The 24,541-nt window shown below is 36.1% G+C and overlaps 1 protein-coding gene across 4 annotated transcripts in view; it reads right to left on the reverse strand.

Annotated features, from left to right (window-relative positions):
- Window positions 1-24,541, reverse strand: part of kcnq5a (potassium voltage-gated channel, KQT-like subfamily, member 5a) — a 106,754-nt gene that overhangs the window by 25,609 nt on the left and 56,604 nt on the right. For all 4 annotated transcript variants that reach the window (XM_089117041.1, XM_089117039.1, XM_089117040.1 and 1 more), the window contains exon 2: window positions 1,503-1,593. In XM_089117041.1, coding sequence (XP_088973167.1) covers window positions 1,503-1,593 — 91 coding nt within the window. The remainder of the gene's footprint in view (window positions 1-1,502; window positions 1,594-24,541) is intronic.

A 24,541-nucleotide genomic window follows, 5' to 3' on the forward strand; every position in this document is an offset into this window, starting at 1 on the left:
ATAATAATAATAATAATATATATATATATATATATATATATATATATACATACAGTGGCCAATCTGTGTATGCAATTCCACGTTTGATAAAAGGAAAAATTTAAAAGATCCAAATTTTAGAATTTAGTTTTTGGGTTAGTGGTTCATAATATAGGCCTATAATTTTAAGATCCAAAAGAGAAAACCAAATAAAACTAGGTGTAAAGAATCTTCTCAGATGGATCTGAAGGACGTTGCTATTTTATAAACTAACAGAGCAAATTTTCTTTTGTTTTAGTTCTTCTCAAGAATCAGTGTTGGAAATACATCTCAATTATTCCTGATATTTATGTCTAAATATCAAGTACTCTTTGTAGCTGTTAATGGACAAATGATCCTTTTCACAGGTCATATTTCACGTTTGCCCCATCTCTAAGGCGCAAGAGGCCTGGGATAGGCTTTAAACTGTCCTGTCCTAATCCACTGTGACAGCCGGGCTGAGCTTCCCACGGCTTGACACAACACTGTTTGCTTATCCTGAGTACTATCTGATATGAAGGCTCTGTAGGTCTTGCTTTCCCACCAGTGGGGTACACGCCATCCTCTCCTGCTTTAGGTCAGCTCAGAGTCTGTGAATGTCTCTCAATACAGACTCTTTAACTGAAACAGGAACACCTTGGCCCAACTCCACTAAGAGCCCAATGGGACGGAGGTGCTCAATCACTAAAAGTCCCATGCTGCTTTCTGTTGTCACCTGAGAGTATCCCATCAGCCAGCAAAACATCTCAGTGAAAGGACGAAACTAATCCGACTCCGAGTGATCGTCTTTTAAGGTGAGGTACTGAACAAAGTTTTTAAAGGGATCTTGGAACACCATATTAGAGCAACATTGACATTTGACACCTTGTTTTGAGAGTAGTGATTCCAACACTGTAGTTTTTTTTTTGTAAAGTTATCATTATAGTTGTAGTAAGTGGACTCCCCTATTCTCAAAGAATTAGAACGATTATATATACTGTGTGTGTACTGTGTGTGTGTGTTATATATATGTCTATAATATATATATATATATATAAAAAACAGTAATAGTGTGAAATATTATAACAAATTTCTACAAATATAAACAAAGAAACTGCTTTCTATTTTAATATATTTTAAAATGTGTTTTTTTTTCTTTTTTCTGACAAAGCCATTCAAATTGAGCAGACATTATGTTTGATGCTCAAGAAACTGTTCTTATTATTAATGTTGAAAACTGCTGAATGTTGAAATTTAAATTAAAGTTCAAATGAACAGTTTTTATTTTAAATTAAAATATTTTGAAACAATGTAAAAGTCTTTACTATCATTCCCGACCAATTGAATATGTCCCGGCGGAATTAAAGTATTCATTTCGCATTTAATCATGTTTTACTCTGAAATACATCATTACAGAAATAAATGGGTAAACAGCGATTCATGTTGAGTGTTTCAAGCGTTACTTTGGCTGTGCATACAGTACAGAAGGCTTGTGTGCATCTCACCAGTATGAGGAGACAGTGATTGGAGAGGTCCATATGAACAGGGATGGTGGAGAACACAGAGAGAACCAGACAGCCAAACACCAAAGTGAACCTGCCAGTGAACAAAACAGGAAAAACATTAGTAATTGTATCCTGTTCTGTGTGACTTCACCTGAGCAACTGCGAGCTGAAACTAAAGGTTTCATTGTTCTGGAGTGAAAGCAACCTTAACAAATCCCCAATATGGACCCATTAGAGAACATTACAGAATCCGAGAGCATTCAGAGTGGCATTAGATCGCAAACAAATCCGGTGGTGCTTTTTCTATAGACCTGAATGACATTGAGCACATACAAATCATCACTTTCAGCAACACTGAAGGTGCAGAGTGTTGCTTGGATGTGTCTTATATAACTTGTACGCCATATCGCACACCCTCTGGCCCTCTGCTATTGTAGCCGCATTGTTACATAGGTATTAATGCGTTATTTTCAAAGATAGAAAACATACTTTTTGGATAAATCCTGAAATGTAAATTATATGGAGGTATCTGCAACGTTTAAACATAACATCATAACGATTTTACAGCAACAAAACGTTAACTATTTACGTATTCCATTTCATAAAGAATATAATGTATAACTTCCCTTTGACCATTTTATAGATCCCTTAACCCTAGCCTCTCTATCTGCCCTGTTTCCCCTCTCGCTCTGTTGTTCGCACCCTGTATAAACAGGCTATTAAGAACATTGGCCTGAGGTGTTTGAGAACAGAGATGGGCTCTTCATCTTCAGAAGCAGATGCAGCTGTGCGAGACGTGCAGCCGTATTGCAGTTATATGCTGTCTGAGTGAACTAGCAGACATCACCATGTCTTCCAGCGAATGCTGTTCTTATGTGTCCTGTAAATACATTGTGTCTGGGAGCCTTTTTTTTTTTTTACACATCCAACACTGTCTTCTGTATTTCACTTTTCATCCCCACCTTCCTCTTTTTTGAAAGGGACCATAATCTATAAGTTTGTAAATTATTATTTCTTGGTGCTGCATAACACAATTGTAGATTTAAAAGTTTCAACGTAGAGCCTTTTGCTATATTTGCTCTCTGTATTCATTGTCTTTCGATAAATAACATTTTATATAGTGCAACATACTCCAGTAAGCCTGCATGCAGGATGGGCACCAGCGAAGCACTGAAGAAAGGGGCTTCTGGAGCAACTAAAGGAGCGATGATGTAACACAAACTATCAGCTAGAAAAGACATATGTGGCCCATTTACGTATTTGTCAGACCGTAAACAAACCTGTCTCGCTACAAAAACTATGAAACTAAAAGCCACTGAACAAATACAGATGGCAGATCACTGAATAATAATAGTACATAAAACAAATATTTAAAATATAAACAAATAATTAACAAATATTTAATAAACAAATTTAATAAACAAATATTTTCAATATTTAAACCTTTTTTTAAAAAGGTTAAAAGGCTCATAATTTTACTTGTTATGCATTAAAGCAACACTTTCAGGCTTGTGTTTGGTCTTACTGTAAGTTATTTGGCTTATATTTACAAAATGAACAATAATATAAGTAACAATCAAACCAGGATATATCAAAATAAAACGTATTAGTTCACTGATACATTTTATACAGATTCATTCCAGTTATTGCATTCAACACATTATAACAATTAATAAAAAAAACACAATTTTAAAGCATTGCAAGGTACAAAGGAATAACACAACAAAGTGAAATCATTGTATATAACCAGCTTTGCTTGATCCTAACATTACACAAAGCATGCAATCATTCAGTCAGGGACGACAGCACAAAATGTGCAAACTATTGTAATAAAAACATTATGAATTGTTACGAAACGATAAACAATTGTAGTTTAGGCATAAGTTTAACTGAAAGGCCTGAACTGAGCATCATACTCTCTCAAAATCAGAGGTAAATTTTAACTTTGAGACTTAATTACACTTGAGACATAAAAAAATAGTATAATATAACTATTAGGATAGTCTTAATATAACTATTAGGATAGTGATCATTGTATGATATCAGTGTTTAGATGAAAGTCATTTAAAATATACCTAAAGTATGCAATAGTTCCAGCACAATATACGCAAGTACAGTACATCTTTAGTTGAACCTCCAGATAACTAAAGTGCATTAAGTACAAAATTAGTTGTTCTAATTTAGCAGACAGTATATCAATTTACAGTAGCATACCCAAAATAAAATTGCATGGTATTTATAGATGTAAATGTATTTTTAGCGCACTTAGCATTTCAAATACATTGTGTTTTTCACTAGGGATAAAAGAGAGTTTGAGAGGTGTTTATTCGCAATCTGTGTCTCTGACTGAGATCAATAACAAACAAGTTGTGGCATTTGTCTGTAACTGTGTTAACAGCTGTTATCAAAGTCCTGCTGACAGCACTGACCTGTTCTTCTGTCTTTCTTTCTCTTTTTGTCTGTGAGACAGTCTGTCTGACCTACTCCTCACCCTTTTAGTGTTTGGCTAACGCATGCACACCCACACAGGGCAGACTTTTTCAGTTAGTGTGAGGGCGTCTGTGAATCTCATAATACTTCATAGTATTACAATCCCCAAAGACTGAATCGTGACAGAGTTTATGAGTCATTGCAGGATATAGCGCTTTCCATCTCCTGGTGGTACAGCAAACCACAACTATTACACTCAAACTGGTGTGGTACTCAACTAGAACATGTTTATAGCATTTAAACATGCATAATGGACAAATGTACACACACACACACACACACACACACACACACACACACACACACACACACACACACACACACACAATAAGCTTCAAAAAGGGCTTCTGCTACAGTCATTACTGTAATCCAATAAACATGCGAAACAGTAGCAGCAACACAAAAAGTCAGCTTGAAAAGTATGAGACCAATAGTGTTATGCATTTATTTTCATATTCATAAAAAATTTCCACCATAATAAATTGAGTAAAAAGCTGAATAGAAAAAATTGACATGCATTTTATAATTTAAAATATTTCTTAATATTTAGTTTGTTTTAACAACAGCAACACTCAAGCTCCATTGACTCCACACGTTTGTGTATCATGTGATCCAGCATGAGTTGAGAGCATTTAATGGAAGCAAGACAATGTGTTAACATAAATAAAAATGTTCAATCTCAGAAATCCCAGACTTTTTGCACTATACGTGCACCCAGACACATCTTTCAGAGCTATTTGAAGGATCTCTCGCACTCAGATGTGGGGGGAAATGAAAATATTACACCAGGAAGGAATGACTTTTTTGAACAAACAGCTGCAGGTACCAGAGCTCTGCTAAACGCTTAGGCCAGACAATGCGTCTTTCAGCATTCATAGCCGTGTGGTCACAGCGCCAGGCTCCCACAGACTCCGACATCCGAGCTTTCAAACCTCTGAACCCCAGAGACTTTCTTCCATCGGCAAGACAAAACACAGCACCACCTACTAAATTTGCGGTCTCTGCGTGTAAATGCGCATGAGAGTGTCTGTATGCAAATGTCAGCTTGCAGTTCTGTCTTAGTGCTGTTTTACAATGCAAATAATACAGAAATAATACAGACGGAAATTGTACAGTGGCATCTAATGGGCTGCACACCTGTTTCTGTTTGCCCATGTGTATGAGACTGTCTGATGTTGTGTTGTTTTTGAAGCAGGTTCTGAGGGATTTGAGGAGCATTCAGGCAGACAATGATGACATGCTCAGAATTGGAATTTCAATTGTTTCCCCATGAGTCTGGCCACCTGCAGTGTGTACCGTCTGACCAAACATGACATGGTAGAGGGCGTTGTTGCGGTCTACCACACCAAACACACAAAATCAGCTTAAAACCTTTAATGAAACTGTTTATGAAAGCACACAGGAAGAGCAAGTAGAGGAGATGACATGAGGTAAGACAAGAAAAGATGAATAAATTAAGGAAAAAAAGAGAATAGAGATGAGATCAGGTGAGATGGGATGAGATGAGCAGAAACTACATTTTGCGGGAAGTGAGAAGAGACAAGAAAAGAGAATTTTAGGATGTTCCTGTGTTTCAGACAGTTGGCTGGTGTAGAGGTCAGTCTTTTGCGTTCCTGACAAGATGAAAGTGATAATTCATTTTCCATTGGATTAATATAAAATATAACATCTGTAATCCAGCGTTCACAACACAATACATACTAAATTATAATGGCTGTTCTCTGAATTATTGAATGGCTTGTACAAATAGCCTGTGGACATCTGGCTTTGATTTGGCTCGAGTCTCTAATGATTCTCCTCCGTCTGAACAGGAAGGTCTGGACACTGGCTGCTGTTTCCACTGCAGCTGGAACAGACTGTTGAACACAACTCAGACCTCTGACCAGAGCTTCACACAGGCCTAGGGTTAATGACAGCCATAACACTCAATCAGGAGGTGGGTTTTACTATGTCACAGCCCTGACATAATAAAAGCCACAAGTTATATTGATCTGAATGTTAGAATTTGTCCCAAAGCATTAAAGGAGTAGTTCACTTTAAAAAAAAAAAAACTTTTGCTGATAATTTACTCACCCCCATGTCATCCAAGATGTTCATGTCTTTCTTTCTTCAGTCGAAAAGAAATTAAGGTTTTTGATGAAAACATTCCAGGATTTTCCTCCATATAATGGAGTTTAATGGGAACCAAACAGTTCAAGGTCCAAAAGACAGTTTCAGTGCAAAGTGCAAACTGTTCAAAGGCCTTTAAACGATTTTAGACGATGAATAAGGGAAACAATCGCTCATTTATGAAAAAAGTTTAAGGTTTATAAGCTCAATATAATAAGCTTATATAATAAGTTTTATAAGCGACCAGCCTTGCTCTGTTCTGTGATGCGCGTTCGTGACTCTCCTGTTCAAACTGGTTAATCAAAATTAACAAATCTTTTCCCGAGTCAACTCTTTGATTTCTTTCGTTGAATGAACCAAATGACACGAAAAAAAGATTTGTTCATTTTGATAAACGAGTTTTAACAGGAGAGTCACGAACAGAACAGGTCAAGGCGACCATTTGAGCTTATAAAACTTAAACTTGTTTTTTTTTTTTTAAATGAGCGATCGTTTTGCTTGATAAGACCCTTATTCATCATTTGAAATTGTTTAAAGCCCTTTGAACAGTTTGCAGTTTGCAATGAAACTGTCTTTTTGACCCCATTGAAGTCCATTATATGGAGAAAATCCTGGAATGTTTTCATCAAAAACCTTAATTTCTTTTGAACTGAAGAAAGAAAGATTTGGATATCTTGGATGACATGGGGGTGAGTAAATTAATAGCAAAAGTTTTTTTAAAAGTGAACTACTCCTTTAAGGGAACGGGTGAATTCGCTACAGTAACACAAGGAGTTTGAGTAACAATACGTTCCACTTTGCAGAAATCCAGAAAGCATGTAAAAGTAAGAGAGATGACGGATCGGCATCAGACAGAGAGGTACGAGCTTGTATTACTTACACTCTATGTGATTGTGTGTAAGAGGGTGTGCTCATTTGATAACATGATACTGACTGTATGGTCAACCATTACATATGTACATGTTTGTGTTAATATTGAGAAAGATGTTTTTTCGGTCTGCTAGATTCCCAGGCATTCCACTGGCTGGCTAAATGTTGGCCTGTCATGAGTAATTAGGACTGTCATCTAACACTGCACATTGCTGTTCCATGTTCAGTGAAGCCTTTAAAGTCTTAAAGTCCCCCTGTAGTCAAAAATGTTATCCCTTTTTTGATCACCAAAATTACATATTTAAAAGTTTTTTCGTTATATAATATTTTCCTTAATAATAAATAGCTTGAATGCAACTCTACATCCTTGTCTCACTTAGTATAAGCGGTTCTTTCAATGTGCAAATATTCTCAGCTCAGTTGACGATCACATGTTGACGTGATTGGTTACAAGGTTTGTGATGTCAGAAACACCAGCGATTTCAAACCACAATTTTGAGACTGTCTTTGGTACACTGCAGTTTAAAGGAGAAAATCCTCCGCAATGGTGCTGACTTATGAATTTGGACATGGTTTGTCTGAAAGCATAAAAACACCACAAAGACATAAACAACATAAAAAGCTTGATTTTCACCACAAGGGAACAAAAACTTGCAATAAAGCCCAGGTGAGGCTTACTCGAAACTGGCAATTACTGCGTTATATGCAACCAAGCGATTCACTTAAAATTAATTTCTCAATACCAGCACACCTGCATACAGGCTATAAGAAATTTAGAGAGCAATTAGATTTGCTTTTCATGAAGAAAACAGGGTTTGCAACTTTCTGTCAGCAGCTCAGAAGAGTTGTTACAATTACTATAGCATTCAAGACCATTCAAAATTCAGTATACAAACAAATGCAAGACATCACTTCCGTTTCTTGAATGCTGAACATTCTATTCAATTCTAATAGTGAGAACAGTTTAAAGTCATTGGGAGATTCTTGCATTTGTTCAGTTTAAATGGACTAATTCAGCCCGAACTTTAAGCAGTTTGGGATGAATTAACTGTAGACGTTTAAAGCTTGGGTTAGGGGTTCAGAACAAAGCCAGAGTAATTGAGGAATATCAATATAGTGGAGCCATGAATTCACTATAAAAAGAACACAGGCCAGTCAGTTGGCAGGAGTTTGTTGGAGTTTAATTGTTCGTAAATTGCACTAGGGATTTTTAATTAACTGTGTTAACTGCTAGCAAACAGACTATACAGATATTTGAGACGGCAGTGTGCAGAAGTGATCAAAGATGAGGCCTACACACAGCTTGTTAAGGTTTGAGATATAAGTCGTAATTCTGTTGCATGCACAACAACATAAACAAATTCACAAACTTAAAAAATTCCTGTACGTCCATTGTGGATCATTCCTCATAGTCATAGATGAAAAGCTTTGATCTACTGTTCTTCCACCAGCAACTGCTAAGCATATAAGTATTTTAAAAAGAGGACAACCACTGATATGCGTATCAAAGAGAAATGCAGGGATCCACCTTCAAAGGGAAGATATTCATTGTCATACTGTACCTTTGATCACCAAAAATCACATCTTGTATAAAATGTAAAAAACTACTCTTGGAATATATATAAAAGCAGTGCGATCAATTGCCACAATATTACTGTTTTTGATAAAATAAATGCTCAGTGCAAGGCATTCAAAACTTTTCTGCAAATTTGTTCCTATTAGTATTGGGAGTACAACTCTTGGTATCAAAGTGCTTGATATAACATGATCCTTGACGTAGCATCTGTTTTGCATAATATTAATAATAATAATAACAATAAATGTTTCAGTTCTTTAGAAAGTGAAATATTTGAGGAAGTAACAAAATATGGCACCATTAACAGAATGCAGCTATTATTTTATTAGATATAACGGACATAAACCTTGAACACACCTGAAACTCTGTAAGGTGAGAAATGATGGTCTTTTTAACATGAGGTTCAGTCTGATCATGGTGCTGTCCATGGTCCTGAAGCTGATCACATTATGCCACTGCTGCATCAATATGATGCTATGGCTACAACACATAGAGGCTGAATCAGGTTTGTAACCTTCAGTTAAAATCAAAATGCTACCTAACATCATAGAAAAAAACACAGTGTGTCACATTATCGCATTATTCTGGTCTGTGCTCTGATCTGATTTACAGACTGTTAATAGGGGTTCAATAGTCCATTTATCCTTATTTAACATTTTATATTATATTTTATTTCAATATTCTACATTCTAAACTACTGTAGCTTTATATGTTTTTTTTTCAGGAGCTTTGGGACACATTATCCCAAAAATATCCCTACTACGAATCCCCACAGCACTTTTCAATCTTCCTTATAGACAAATAAAACACAATGTACTGTAAGCCCATGAAGTTGAAACAGTTCCATCATAACTGCAGGCTCCCAGACACCACAGAAGTTAGGTTTCTTTTAAAGCCTCACTTCATCTGGGACTGGGAGGAGTGTCGGGAAGAGGATGAGCTACGCCGTGCCGCCCCATTTCGCCTCCAGCAGTTTGTCTTAAGGAGGACGGGTAGCAGGAACAGACAGGATGTTCCCCTGCCAAAAGTCTATTAACTAATCCTGATGTTTATACAATTTACTCAAGTATCTTACAAGGCTGATCGGTAAGATGAAACACGCTGTTTTATTTCTAAGCAACTACTTAACAAAACAAGCCAGCCAAAGGCATTCAAAGGCCTGAGAGCATCCAGCTTAAGTTCACTGAAGTGAATGGAAACACTTTATCATTTAAATAATAGAAAGAAAAAAATCATTTAGAATCATTAATTTAAATAACCATCCGTTGAGATTATGACGGTCATTATTTGATGGTCATTCCTAAATCGTGCCTTCTTATTGCATGTTGTTGCCGCATAAATGTAATATGATAAGACTTTGCCTTTATTACTTTCAGCTATTACATTTTTCTGTCACCATGTGTGCTACCGTTCAAAAGTTTGGGGTTTGCATTTTTAATCTCAAAAATAATTCCGTAATAAAAAGGTGAAACATTATAATAATTTTATATAATTTATTGTTTCTTATTTTAATATATTTTAAAATGTATTAAGCAGTCATTCTTCTAGTCCTCTGTGTCACATAATCCTTCAAAAATCATTGTAAAATGTTGATTTGGTGCTCAAGAAACATTTTTATTATTATAAGGTTGGAAACAGTTGTGCAGCTTAATATTTTTGTGGAAATCCTGATACTTTTTGCAGGATTCTCTGATCAATAGAACATTAAAACTGTATTTATTAGATTTTTTTGTATCATTATTAAATAAATAAAACATGTTACGGTCACTTTTGACCAATTAAATGCATCCTTGCTGAACAAAAGTATTAATTTCCTTAAAAAAAAAGTAAAAAAAAATTGACATAATTTCAGAGCATCCAAACTTTTATCAAAAAATTTGTCTTTAAAAGAGTTATGTGGATATTCTCTCATTGTCTTGAAGGGAGAAAAGTAATATACATGCTCAGCATTAGCTTTGAAGGAGATGATATCTGGTTATATACAAAAAGTTTGATCTTTTTATTTTAGCTTTGTAATACATCTGGTTTCTGTAAAATAGAATTTGCTACATAAGCTGTAAGATGCGAGTGCTATTGGTAGTCAAATAAGCTATCCTGTGACATTTCTTAGAGCACAAAAAGGAGAAATGAAAAGTACACAAAGAAGATTTAGTGTAATGATTCTTATGTGTAGTGAACGTCACCCGCATGGCTGGGGAAACTGGGCCAAATTTCCATGATGCAGCATAGCTTGGCTTTGAAGGTGTGGGCCACCTTCTCTCCCTCCCTCCGTCTTTTCCTTTCCTTTCCCTTTTGGGTACCATTAGAAGAAGTGGGAGGAATCGGCACAAGCTGTTTTCCATGTGATGAACACAAATCCTGCACTAACAGGATCCAGACCTAGGGAAGCCGGTGAGCTCTAGCAGCTGACAGGGTTCATAAACGCTCCTGGCATACAAGGAAACAGCAGCAGGTTCTCATCAAACACCAAACGGCCTCTCCTGTACTCCCTTGCTACCTCAGTGGGTCTCATTCTCTCAATCTTGCTCTACAGTTGCTGGTGCTAACCAGATGTCAGCCTGTGTCCTACAGTGCAAACTATCACAAAAAGACACAGAGAAAAAAATATGGAGTGAAAAATGTGGCGAAAAAATCTTAAGAGCAAGTTTAAAGAGATGTTTTGTCTAGCAAATTACAACGAGAGTACAAACCAAGGGAGGGAGATTTTGTTTTTCAACATTAAAATGTATATAAATGTACAAGGTAAAGTGTATATTTTATGTATAATGCAACATAGGCCCCTATAATCTTCTCCATTTTTAACCTTGTTAACTTTAATGGTTTTGTAGTGTGATGAATACATAAATAAATTAATTAGAATAAATTAGTTTAATTAAAAAAATTATTAAATACAATAAATTAAATAAATAAAAAATAATTGTTTTTATATTAATATTATTTTTAATAAATAAAAATAATTAATTTTAATTTCTAAAAATATGTATGAATTATTTAAGAATTTTTAAGAATATGTCATAATAAAATGGCCTCATAAAAGCGGCATACTGAATGCTAGACGTTTCTTTTAATATCTGCCAAATGTAAATGTAAAAAAATAAATAAATTGGCAAAATGCTGTTTAGCTCTTTAGATGGAGTAATCATTTCACAATGCAGGACATGTCAACTACCCAAAATAAACATGTGACGAGACAAAAGAACAGATGCTTGTACATTTTTTTTTAACTGAGGTTCAACATTAGCATTGAACAATGTGGAAAGAAGTTAGAAGAAGAAGAAGAAGAAGAAGAGAGAAAAGGCACAGTCCTGCATGGCATCCCTGCACTTCCATATCAGTCTGTTACACAACGACAGATCATACATAAAGAAATGATTTGGGCAACTAAGAGGTGAAGGACTGCTAGAAGAAGAGCTGCTACTGATAGAGAAATTCTGTTTCTCAATGAGACTTTAGACAGATGGAAATCTCCATCATTTACAAACACTTTGAACTCATTCACCCCAGAAAATTCAACCACACCATGAAATCCCACACTCACTGCCGCTGCTGGCGGTCTTGCTCCACTAGCTCCATTAAACACACAAATGTGCTCAAACACAAATGTTCACAGGAAAGACTCGGTCACGGATGGCTGTGCTGTGTTTCGAGTTGACATGCTTCCTCTGGTTAACACAGGTAAATTGGACAGGGAAACCAGAAATAATCCAGGAAGAACTCTAGACATGCTTTAAGGAGGAATAAGAGGAGAGGGATAAGTCATTACAGCTTAAATCAAGCTAATGCATGTTCAAGAAGGAAGATTTTTTTCTCACACACACACACACACACTCTTTCTTTCTGTGGCGTGTAGATTTCAGGTTAAGACGTATAAGCAATCTATGACTGACATATTTTAAAGGGGCACTATGCAGGAATCCCGTTTTTGTCAAACAGCGACCCCTAGAGTCGCTGTGGAGTACTTGAATTTAACATTTAATTTAACGTTAAATGAGATCTAATATATCTTGTTAGTGGTGAGAATTTTCACGTGATTAAATACATAGATCTGACAATTATCCCCATGAACTTTAATGGTCCAGAAGAAGGAGTTTTGCCAAGTGTGTCAGAGGTTCTGGGTTCTAATCGCTAAATGTATAGTTTATTTACCTCATTAAAACCGATTGTTTATTAGTGGTTGTATTTCAAGCAGGGATACGTTTTTGTGCATTAGGTTTTGTGATTTCACCGTAACAATATAGTCTCTCTCAGTCTCTGCAGCGGATTGAAGTGTGAAGACAGTGTGCATCACAACAGAACACTGTGTCCACGCCACTGATCGCAGCGGCAACAAGCACTTTGGTCACTTCATTTCAAAAACACATTTCAGATCGGCTCTTATTTAACAAATGAATGAAATGAATGTTCTACTAGAGTTACCTGGAGATGTTTTATTTGTTTGTGTTGGTACATCCGTGCCGCAAGATGTTTCAATGGGGACATACAACTGCAAATTACTCCTCGTGTCTGACTCCTCGCTCGGTCAGTCTGCCGTTTCCTCTTTCTCTGTTCCTCCGACAATGCTTTCCTATAGCTTTCTACATCTTAAATCCTGGCTCAGCCATGACGATAGTTTGACAAACTCCATCCCTGTCTACCTTGTTCCTGATTGGGTGTGTATGTGTGTAGTGCCATGAAGAAATATGTTACATCGCGAGAGCTGATATCACGCAATACTTCCTGACGCTGGCGGCCCGCCGCACCAAAGTTGCAGATTTTTCCACTCACAGGCACCCAGGGGAGACGCCCACCATTCAACCCGAAAGAAGTCATATGACTTCTATTTCAATAACTCTAAAGCTGTTCAGTTAAGAAAAAAAATGAAATTCTATTTCATGAATTCTATGAAAAAAACTGCATAGAATCCCTTTAAGATATGCCAGTGCAAATTTCCTCTAGGTAAACCGTTCAATAATGCATTTTAGTCCGTGAAACCAGGTCGTAGAATAGTTTAAAACGTGCCGATCTGCATAAAGGTGATTACTTATGATCAGAGTGTCTGTCTCACTTTCTCTTTCTTCAAATGCGATTTTGCCCCTGGTGGGTCCTCACACTATACTTATGGATGGGGTCACTGCAGAACCCACTAAAGTGTTCTTCACATCTCGCTTTAATTGGACGGTTTACAAGCAGTGTGCCGAAACTCTACAGTAGACTTGGGGTTAATTTTCACCCCGGCTGCAGCAGTAAATCTGGCGCATCAGAGGGGGATTTTCATCACTGGAGAAACCACAAGCATCATACAAGCACATGAAAAGCTAGTTGGAAAACAGCAAAACCATATTAACACAAAACTATATTAACATGAGCAGATTATGACTGAATTGTCTAAAATTAAAACAGCTGATGAGGTTTTTCCAGCCTTAGTAGCAGAGTGACAGAACCCACACACACACTCTAGACGTAGTCTATGTCTATACAAAAGCTCACATGTACCTCTGGCTTTTTATGGCATTAATGATATTTTGAGAAAAAGCAGATGGGCCAAATCTGTCAAGCTTATATTGACACTGTCCATGTAAGTATACAGTAGCCAGGGAGCCTGTCTATCCAAGCTCCCTCACTCCATTTCCTACACACCTCTCTTTTTGAACATAAAAATTGTATCATTCTGAAAGTGTTCCTACTACGCTCTATCCTAGGAGTATGGGACTTTCTTCTTTTAGCCAAACATAGTCAGAGTTATATTAAAAAAATATCCTGGCTCTGTTTAACTTTTATAATGGGGGTGAAAGATATCCTAGATTTTGAAGCCCAAAAAGTCCATCAATCCATCATAAAAGTAATCCATATGGCTCCGGGGGGTTAATTAAGGCATTTCGGAAGTGAAGCGTTGAACTTTTGTAAGAAAAATATCCCTATTTAACTTCACAAACTATAAAACACTGGCTTCTGGCCGTATACGAGTCGAGTTCTGGCGGAAGAGTGACCTCTGTCCCAACGCATGACGTATATGGTAATACAGTCATGATCAAAATTGATGGCACCCCTGGTAAATATGATTTACTGGCAAAAAAAAATATTTTATTTATTTATTTTGGCAGTACAAAATTAATCTTCATTGTTTATCCTTTTGATCTTTCGTTAAAAAAAAATCACACAAATCTAACCTTTCATCTTACGTAAACATTAATATATATATTAATGTTTACGTATGCAATATATATGAAGAGTTCAGATGCAAAAGCCTCTAAATGCCATTTAAAATTTTCTTCTTTAATGATGATTTTTATCAAACTTGTCTATTTAAGTTCAGTAATTTCACTTAAATAACAATTAATAGGTAATTATCATTGCCATTTAAGTGAAATTACTGAACTTAAATATACAAGCTTGATAAAAATTATCATTCTAAAAGAAAATTTCAAATGGCACTTAGAGGCTTTTGCATCTGAACTCTTATATATATATATATATATATATATATATATATATATATATATATATATATATTGCATATAGTTAATAATTATTATTACATATAGTTATTAATTATTATTATTACATGCCAAATTTATTGTTGTTGTAAGGATGCAACAACTATTATTATTATTATTATTATTATTATTATCATTATTATTAACTGTATTGTGCCACTTCACATTCAGTCTGGACTCAGTGTGGGGAGGTGTATTTTAGGCTCTGTGTGATCTTTGAGTGATCCTGACCCTTTTTACAAGTCTTGCTGTGATTAGGTGTACAGATTAGAACTAGAAAATGAACAACCAAGCAGACAAAGTAAAAGGGGGAAAAAAGATTTTAAATTAAGAATGAGCAAGAATCCAAAAACACTCTTGCCCTGCTTGCACCCTCTCCTGGGTGGTGTTATTTAGTGGCGGATTTGACATAGATTGATTTGTGTCATTTCCTGACTAAGGGAGCCATTGATCCTGCACTGACCTGTTCATCTTATAGCATCTGCTTTCATTAGCAGACTAGGGGCTGTGTAGAGAGACCCACCCGGACAAGAGCCACAGAGAACAGCACACCTCTTTAACACGGCCATCTATCACAGCTGTTTACCTGCCCAGGAAACACTCACTAATCAATACTGCAAGCATCACCCCTACAGCCTCTTTCGCTACTCAACATACGAGTAACACAGCAAATATTTTCACAAACACAGGGTTATTATTTGCTTTAAATTCAACCCATAAGAATAAATTAGTAGATGTTTAGCAACATGTTTACGGATTAAAAAACCCTGACACTGGATTCTTACAAGAAAACTAACCAATATGAAAGAAAAATGACTTAACTGTCTAAGCTTTTAAGAGGAGATCTCAAAAATGCCACAAAAGCTGCTCAGATACAAGATACAAAAATATTGTCATCAACTACAGCTACAACTATATTAATTTGAAAGCTTTATACAATGACTTTGTCGACAATTGTCAAATGTATCAGTTTGAAGAAATTTTAAGAGGAAAAAACGAAAATGGTCCAAATTCAACTTCTTGCCGCTCTGTCCAATAGACCTTATTCGGAGCAGTGAAAGGTATGAAAGTGAGGCTGTGAATGATAGACTTACCTTGTTTCCAATGGCATCTGCTGTAAAAAGCTTTATAAAGCTCATAGATTACTTACAATTTTCCACAGCTTATATTATTGTCAGTTTTTTTTCTTGTAAATTTCTTGGAAAGATATTTTTCCAGTGTTTCATGAGCAGAACAATTCAAAAACACATTAAATAACAGTAGCTCATTGAAGAGATGCATTTCTGTCCCTCATAGCCTTTTTATTCCCATTAAAAATCAAAGATGGCGCTGCTGTGAATAAGGTCTATGGCAGTTGAATTGAGAAAATCATACTGACCAAGTACATCATTGTGTGTCATCATTGTGAAATCTTGACTGGAGAAATTGCCACAAAAATGCAAAACAATGCAGGTGCATTTTACTTTTCATCTAAGGCTGTCCCCAACTATTTTGGTAATTGCATGGTCTTGTTGAACAACACTATTAAAATACATAATGTAATATATATATGCAAATTCAGAGCGAGGGTTTATTTTTATTTTGAAATCACTATGAACAACAGTTTGCATATTTAGAAACATACTGATGGATTCTACTGTTAGTGTAGGTATATAAATGACAGGATAAGCTATGCTATGCTTTTCAAATTATTTTAATATATCGCACAGCCTTAGAAAACAATATAATACTGTTTTTACTGTTGGCATTGTGACAGACCTACACTAATTATCCTGTAATGAATGTCACTTCAGTTCTAAGTATGAGATATCATGCAGTAAAAGAGAGAATCATATAATACAAGCACTGTAAATGTTTTGCCACAAACTCAACTCAGTCATGCTGATATCCTGAGACAGGTTTTCTCCTCAATGAGAAATATTGTCTCTTTTTAATACTGCAGTCACTCTCCTACAGTAAATAAAAATGTCATTAAACACATATTTAAAATAAAATATATTCATGCTGTTTCTACATTAATTTGGAGATTCATTGTGATATTATTTTAAAATAAACATATAGTACAAATATTAAACTATAATAATTAAAAAAAAAACTACAAATAAACATTTAGGGTACGATTTAATTTAAACGTGTAGGCCTATTATGTTCCAGTACCTTATTAACACACAAGCTAAGCTTTATTTATCCATTTTTTTAATCAAAGCCACCTTTTACTCACATTTGACACTTATGAAGTGTTACCTCTGGACCCTATGAGAGACAAAACTCAATTAAGTGTCCTGAGCTATTAAATAGAACCCACGGATCAATAAACGTTTACTTTAGGACGAGAAAAAAACCCTCAAATGAGATATGAGAGAAGCTGAGCAGGTGGGTTTTATACAACTGAGGCAACAGCACAAAAAGCTCATAGCATACTGAATAAGAAACCGGTTATGCAACATGCTGGTCTTGCTTTGTGGACTGGATGAGATAATGGATAATGTTATGCAATATTTGTTTACAGAGAAGACTAGACAAGATGCCCTCAGGCAGGCATTACATATATGCAAATATGAAACAAGAGAGAGAATATGGTGAGGAAAATTGTCAGAAACAAGGTTTGGCACAGGAGGGAAACATAAGATAGGTGGTGTAAATGGAATATCACAAGCCTCAAAGGGGTAGGAAGCAGAGAAAAGACAATGGGAGAGAAAGAGGAAAAGGAAATGAGACATTCACAGAAAAATGAGTAGTTCACTGAAGTATGGCATTCTGTAATCTACCTGCTAGGCATGGAAAACGGAGAGGGAGATAAAGTAGCTTCTCTCAGGAATAACATTACTATACCACAGCTCTATTGTTGCAGGATTAATAGGCTTATATCTCTCAGACCAGACCGTAGCTTCCTGGGACTTCAGTGTCCTAAAGGAAGACACTGAGATCTCTACAGATGCTGAGTGTTTGCATCTGAGCACTGACACGCCTGACCCCTTTTGCTAGTCTCTACAAATCTAAATCCCAAAACACTTTTAACTTACGGTTAAAAAATTTTTTGACGCAAGAATTTTTTTTTTTTTTTGACACAAGAAAAAAATGTGTTCTGAGCAATAGAGCCAGACCGATATATCGGCAGGCCGATATTATCGGCCGATATTAGGCATTTTCCAAACTATCGGTATCGGCAGTTATAATGGCCGATAAATGAATATTTAAAAAAATAAAATAAAAATGGACGAAACACGCTTGAACCATGTCACGAGTGTTGGAGTTGTATAGTTTGTCCACCAGAGGGCACTCTACACCGTTCCTGTTGGGAACACTCATTGAGTTGGGCACGATACATACATTGCTTGAATAACAATTAAAAGAACATCCCCATCAGTTCTCTTAACTCAAATAAGCATGACAAAATTTGTGACTAATCATCTCCAGTTTAAAATAAATAAATAAATAAATAAAATATCGGCCGATATATCGGAATATCGGATTTTAAAACCCAAAAATATTTGTATCGGTATCGGCCTTCAAAATCCTTTATCGGTCGGGCTCTACTGAGCAACATAAGATATGTGGTTTGAAATGTAATTAAAATTACATGTTGAATCAATCTCAGTCTAAATCATGTTTACAAATAAGTAAACAGCTCAACTTGCATTTTCTGACTACTAGATTACAACACAACACTTCCAGCACCTTATATAAAATCAGCTCACAATCTAACGGTGTGTGGGCAGATTTGAAATTACAAGTAATAACAGTGAGTCCTCAGAGTTCAATCATTAGTGCAGATGTGGCTTTTTACATTGTGCCGAATACTCGATTCTCACCAACATCTGTACCTCCTGCAAACATGAAGTTCACTCAGGAGCGAGCAATTCATTTAATGGAGCTTATTTATAACAAGGCTCACATTAGTATCAATATCACTGAACCCAGAATAATGCAATTAGCTGAAAAATCAGCGAATCCCTACAAAGCTATTATTATCAGAACATGTGAGCATATAGCAGTGAAAGAAAGGGTTACATCATTTTACAGCCCGTTCTCATCCCAAGACGTCATATAACTGACACTTTTGACCAATACGTCAACATCCGACGTTTTAGGGTACCCTTTAACGTCAGTTGAAGTGACTGTCTTGTTAGTTAGATGACGTTTTGGGATGAGAATGTGTTGCATTTTACCATAGTTGCCAAGCACTGCATTTTACAGCACAGCAGGGCTATTGCAAACAGAAAAAAGTCCAGAGAACATGCACAGTACACACATGGAGCAGAACATTTTGAGCCGAGCATGTAGAGAGCACAGCGCAGTGAGCGCACACAGTGGAACTTCTTTGGAAGCGGAGCCGCTCGCAAAGTCAAAAAACACGCTGCTCAAGAGTGAAACAAAATCGCTCCACCATGGAGGAGCGGGGCGGCATATTTTCAGCCTTTTTTTTCTCTACCGAAAATGCCATTTTCGCCCTGATAATTTTCTACGACTGAAATTTTGGTGCATCCCTATAAAATATAATACAATATTATTTACATATCATATACTGTATATTATTATATATTCTTTTTTATAATAATGTGTGTATAAAAATAAATCGATTTTTGATCATTTAATATGTAATTTATTTCATGAAATATTAAAGATATTCAGCAGTTTCTAAACTCTTTACATTTTGTTACATGCCTTTTGTGATTAAAACAAAAGTCTTTTTTTTTTATTGTGATGGCAGAATATCCTGTCAGTGTCAAGTCAACTTCGCAAGGCACTATTGGGTGATTGGAATGTACGGAGAGAGAGAGAGGGAGAGAGAGAGAGAGAGCGGAGAAAATCTGTAAGATCCTCAAAGGATGCTGACTCAAGTTCAGTCCAGTCCATACATTATTTGAGAGGATCGGAATAAAGTGTAGGTGCAGTTCGAAGAGGAAAATATAGCGTTTCTGTTAGTGGTGTGTGGCGTAAGGGTAATGTGCCTCCATATTTCTGTGAGCTTTATTGGCGGGACATGTCAGACCAATGCTGACTAGATCTTTTATATGCTGATCTTCACAGAGGCAGTCCCCCATCAGCCACCAAAATAGCAGCAGGGTCATCCATCACCTTAAGAAGAGGAAACTCTATCTTTATCCTGCATGGACTCAAAGAAGCGTGAAATGGCTAAAAATCGTACAGTTCCAGCAATGGAGAAAAGGTGTATGGATGCATTTTCAAAACTATATATCTACTAACAATGGTGTCATAAGTGAGCTAATTCTCTAAAATAAATTGGTAGCCCCTTTTCCTTAATTTTATCAGTTTAATCAGTTCCACAATTCAAGCCTCAAAAATGTGTATATGTTTCCTTAAAAAAAAAAAAAGGAAAATGTATCTCTTGATTTTATTAGTGAAATGTTCTCAATACACTCAAACAAAATTCTCTTAATAAAATATACACAATATTCAATGTTTTAATGAAAAATACAAGACAGATTCATTTTTTTTACAGTGAAGGTAATTTCTCACAACTCTGAAAAACGTCACAATTTCCATCTCGCAATTCAGATATTTTTTTATCACAATTGTGTTATATATTCGCAATTGTTTGTTATATATAGTTTATATCTCACAATTCTGACTTTATAACACACAATTTTTAACTTTATATCACGCAATTCTGAGATTAAAAAGTCAGAATTAAGAGATGTTAACTATATATGTCACAGGTTGTGTAGGCAGACAAAGCCGCAGAAATATGGCCATGCCCCCCTTTTCTCATTTTCTTATTCCGGAGGGAGGGTTGATGTAAATTTATGGGTTAGTTACGTATAAAACCCGGGAAGTATCTCATTGTAGTCCCATCAACCACCCCTTTAATTCTGAATGATACACATGCCTGTTGTATTGTTCTTCTTACCAATTGCCAATATAATCTAAATCCAATGATATCTTGTTCTAAATACACAGCCCGTTCTCATCCTTTAACGTCATATAGAACGCTATATGACAAAACGGCGCTATACTACGCACATGGCACCCTTTATCGTTAATATAACACGCGAACCCAAGACGTTATAAATCCTTTAGCCTGAATATGACACGCACACCCTACCCCACACCTAAACTTAGCCCTCACAGTGCGTGTTATATTAACGATAACGGGTGCCATGTGCGTAGTATAGCGCTGTTTTGTCACATAGCGTTCTATATGACGTTAAAGGATGAGAATGCGTTGAAATACACCACACATCATTGTCAGGTGGGAACAGGAAAATGTAAAGAATCTAACAATCAAAGCGCTTCAAAGAGAGAGAATGAATGGAAAAAACATCCACTTCTCAGAGCTTTTAAAAGCACATCAGAATTAAAGATGTCAGAGGAAATAAATCTTTCCCCATTTTCCAGCCATTCCATCTCAGTAAGATAAGAACAACTGGCAAATGAAGCCCAGAGTGAACGTAGCCATCTGATTGCGGGAACTGAGTATTCTGTGCTGGTGAGGATACACATGGGACTCTAAAATTTGTGGAGGAAGGTGAACGCAAGTATGTGTGAGTTTGTATGTATGAGTGAGTGTGTGTGTGTGTTGGTCCACGGGTTGTTGCTATAAAGTGGAGGAGAGATCACAGTGCCTTGATCAAAAACATTTTTTGCTTGAGTGAGTTTCCTTAGAAGCTTAACACTGCTTTAAACACTTGCAGTCTTATCAGAGGGAAAAGATTATTCTACTTGATTAAACCCTGATTTAGATCTATATATTACTCATGTTGCACCTATTATCAGCAATTTAGTTCAGCGCAATGCAAATTCCTGTAACGTTTAAGTTAATGCCCAGGAATAATAATTCTCTGAACAGGAAAACAAAAACAACAAAAAACAACAGATTGTCTGCTTAATATTGCCCTACATTTCCACAACACTAACTAGCTGTGCACGATACTACGGAGCCAAGGGGAAATAGTGCTGGAAATAAATATGAGATGGAAGGGGAAAAAAATAGGCCAATGCTTTTGCGTTCTCTCGCAAATGTTTTAAGTTCCACCAAGAAACTGCCCTTGCTCGAAAAAAATAAAATTTTCATAATTTTCATAGTTTTTTAAAAGAGGTCACTTAAGCTCATCAAGGCTGCATGTATTTGATCAAAATGCAGTAAAACAGATATATTGTGAAATATTATTAAAATGTAAACTACATTTTTAATATTATAATCAATGTTGAAAACAGTTGTGCTGCTAATTATTATTATTTTATTTTTTTTACTGGCCCCGATTTTTTTTTTAACAGTAGTGAATACTTGTCATTCTCAAAATTGTTATGCAAATTTTATTTACTATTTATGTATGCTGTTGATTGTGATTTCTCACTAAAAGTGGGCTGTCAGAAGAAATCTGAAAAAATGTGGGATTAAAAGTCCGGTCACACTGCCACACACTATATTCGTTGTGGGCAGGTGGTCAACATTAACTAGTTAGGCCCATTTGCTGTGAAACCACCTGGGTACACAAAGCACCTTTCTCCATTGACAGCCATTGAAAAGTTACTGGGCATTCTGGTGTACTACTTATTAATGAGCTAGGGTTTTGTGGGATTCAGAAGTAAATTTGAATACTTGAAGAAGTGTCAGTTAAAGAGTTAGTTCACCCAAAAATGTCGCTTGATAAATGCTTGATAAACTTAAGATTGAGCCACTGTAGTAACTTAGACTTTTTTAACGATGTCTTTCATAACTTTTGGGCCGGCCAGTTTCGATCTCTTAAGAAACCTATAGGGAGGAGTGATTCACTCAGATTTAATCAAAAATATCTTAATTTGTGTTCCAAAGATGAATGAAAGTCTTAAGGGACAACAAGGAACAACAAGAGGGTGAGTAATTACTGACAGAATTTTCATTTTGGGGTGAACTAACCCTTTAATGTGAGGTCACACCAGACTAAACAGCTGGAATCAATTAACAAAACACCTGAGAATGAGAGTATCAATGGAATTACTAGGTGTTTCTCAATGTCAAGGATACTTCCTTGGAAGGACGGGTCCTTCCAAGTCATTTCCTTCAGAGGCTAGGCGAGGGTCCTCTTTAGCATTCGGAGAACACGTAAATGGAACAGGCTAGCAAGTGCACGTCATTGCGTCATTACATCAGTGAAAGGTTCGCTTCGGCGCTGCAAAAATTGTGTACTGCACTGTTTAAACACACTTGACGGTCCTTATTTTGTCTTGTCAGTCCTCATAAAAATAAATAAATAAAGTATAAGGGATAATGTATGTATAGCCATGCGGTTGTTAGTGAATACAACCCCGCAAACTCTAAAGCGGAGGGGTCTTGATAGAATCAGCCTGAATTAAGGGGTTGTATTCGCTGTAACAACCGCCTCGCTATACATTTTCCCACTTATAACATGGCTACCTACCAAATAAATCAATAATTTGACACAAAATATTGATTTAAAAAAGGAGTTTATTCATTCAAAAACGATTATATTACCTGAGTGAACAGAACTACGTCCATAGCAACATGATCTAGCTGTTAAAACATGCAATGGTAAAATATGTGACCAACAAAAAAGGCTATTACGCTATATGAAGTAAAAATGTAAAAATTAATCACCAGTAAAAGGGAACAGCTTTAAATCCCCTTTGCAAATTTGAGCCGATATGTTAAATAGTTTAACAAACATGAAATAAATGGCTAAACTTAAAATATACTTGCTTACATTTGAAAGCATATTGCCGTTATCACTCCGACTCCGGTAACGGTCGACATTTTTATTTTTTGAACAAGATAGCAAAGCTGCGCATAGGATTGTGGGTGATTTAAGAGCGCGAAGGCTACACATATGCATCCTTTCCTGTGTATGGGATATTTTCCGATCGAAGGACTCAGTCCTTGGTTGAAATTCTGAGGATCCTCGACATAGGAACAGTCCTTCGACGGACGTCGATGACGTAGCATCCTCGAAATTACGGCTTCCGAGGATCCTTCCTTGACATTGAGAAACGCCTACTGTGAATGCTTTTCCTCTGAATTACTTAAAACTGTACATAGAGAAAATATGTTCCCTGCTACACATTAATATCTATGAGTATAAGTTTGAAATGTGATAACATTAATATCACTGCATTCCTTTGTGGACAACAATGGTGAAAAAAAAGGAACTGCATAAATCAAATCTATATTGCAATATGCTGACAGTAAGCATAGTGCTGAGAGAGGAAAAAGTGGTGACGTGGCAAAGAATTCAGAGGAAATTAAAAAATAATAAAAGCATTTAGTTGAATGATTTCAGCAGAAACAGTTTGTCCTGGACGGGGAAACAAACAATTTTAACATATTCATATAAATATGTCTGGGTAATAAAAAACAACAATAAAACTAAATTCAATAGGAGATGCGATGAAAGCAGAAGAGTGAAGAAAAGACGAGAGCTCCACATTCTGACAAGTGAAAGAAATTAGCTACAATTGAATGTAATCAGCAGTTTTTAGGAAGTCAGTCACACCCACTCAGACCATGACATCACAACAACATGTGCTTATGCAGCAGTCTAGGATACAAATGCTTTTTTACT

This window comes from Pimephales promelas, chromosome 11, assembly GCF_988280905.1.
Source record: "Pimephales promelas chromosome 11, fPimPro1.hap1.1, whole genome shotgun sequence".
Taxonomy (NCBI): Eukaryota; Metazoa; Chordata; class Actinopteri; order Cypriniformes; family Leuciscidae; genus Pimephales; species Pimephales promelas.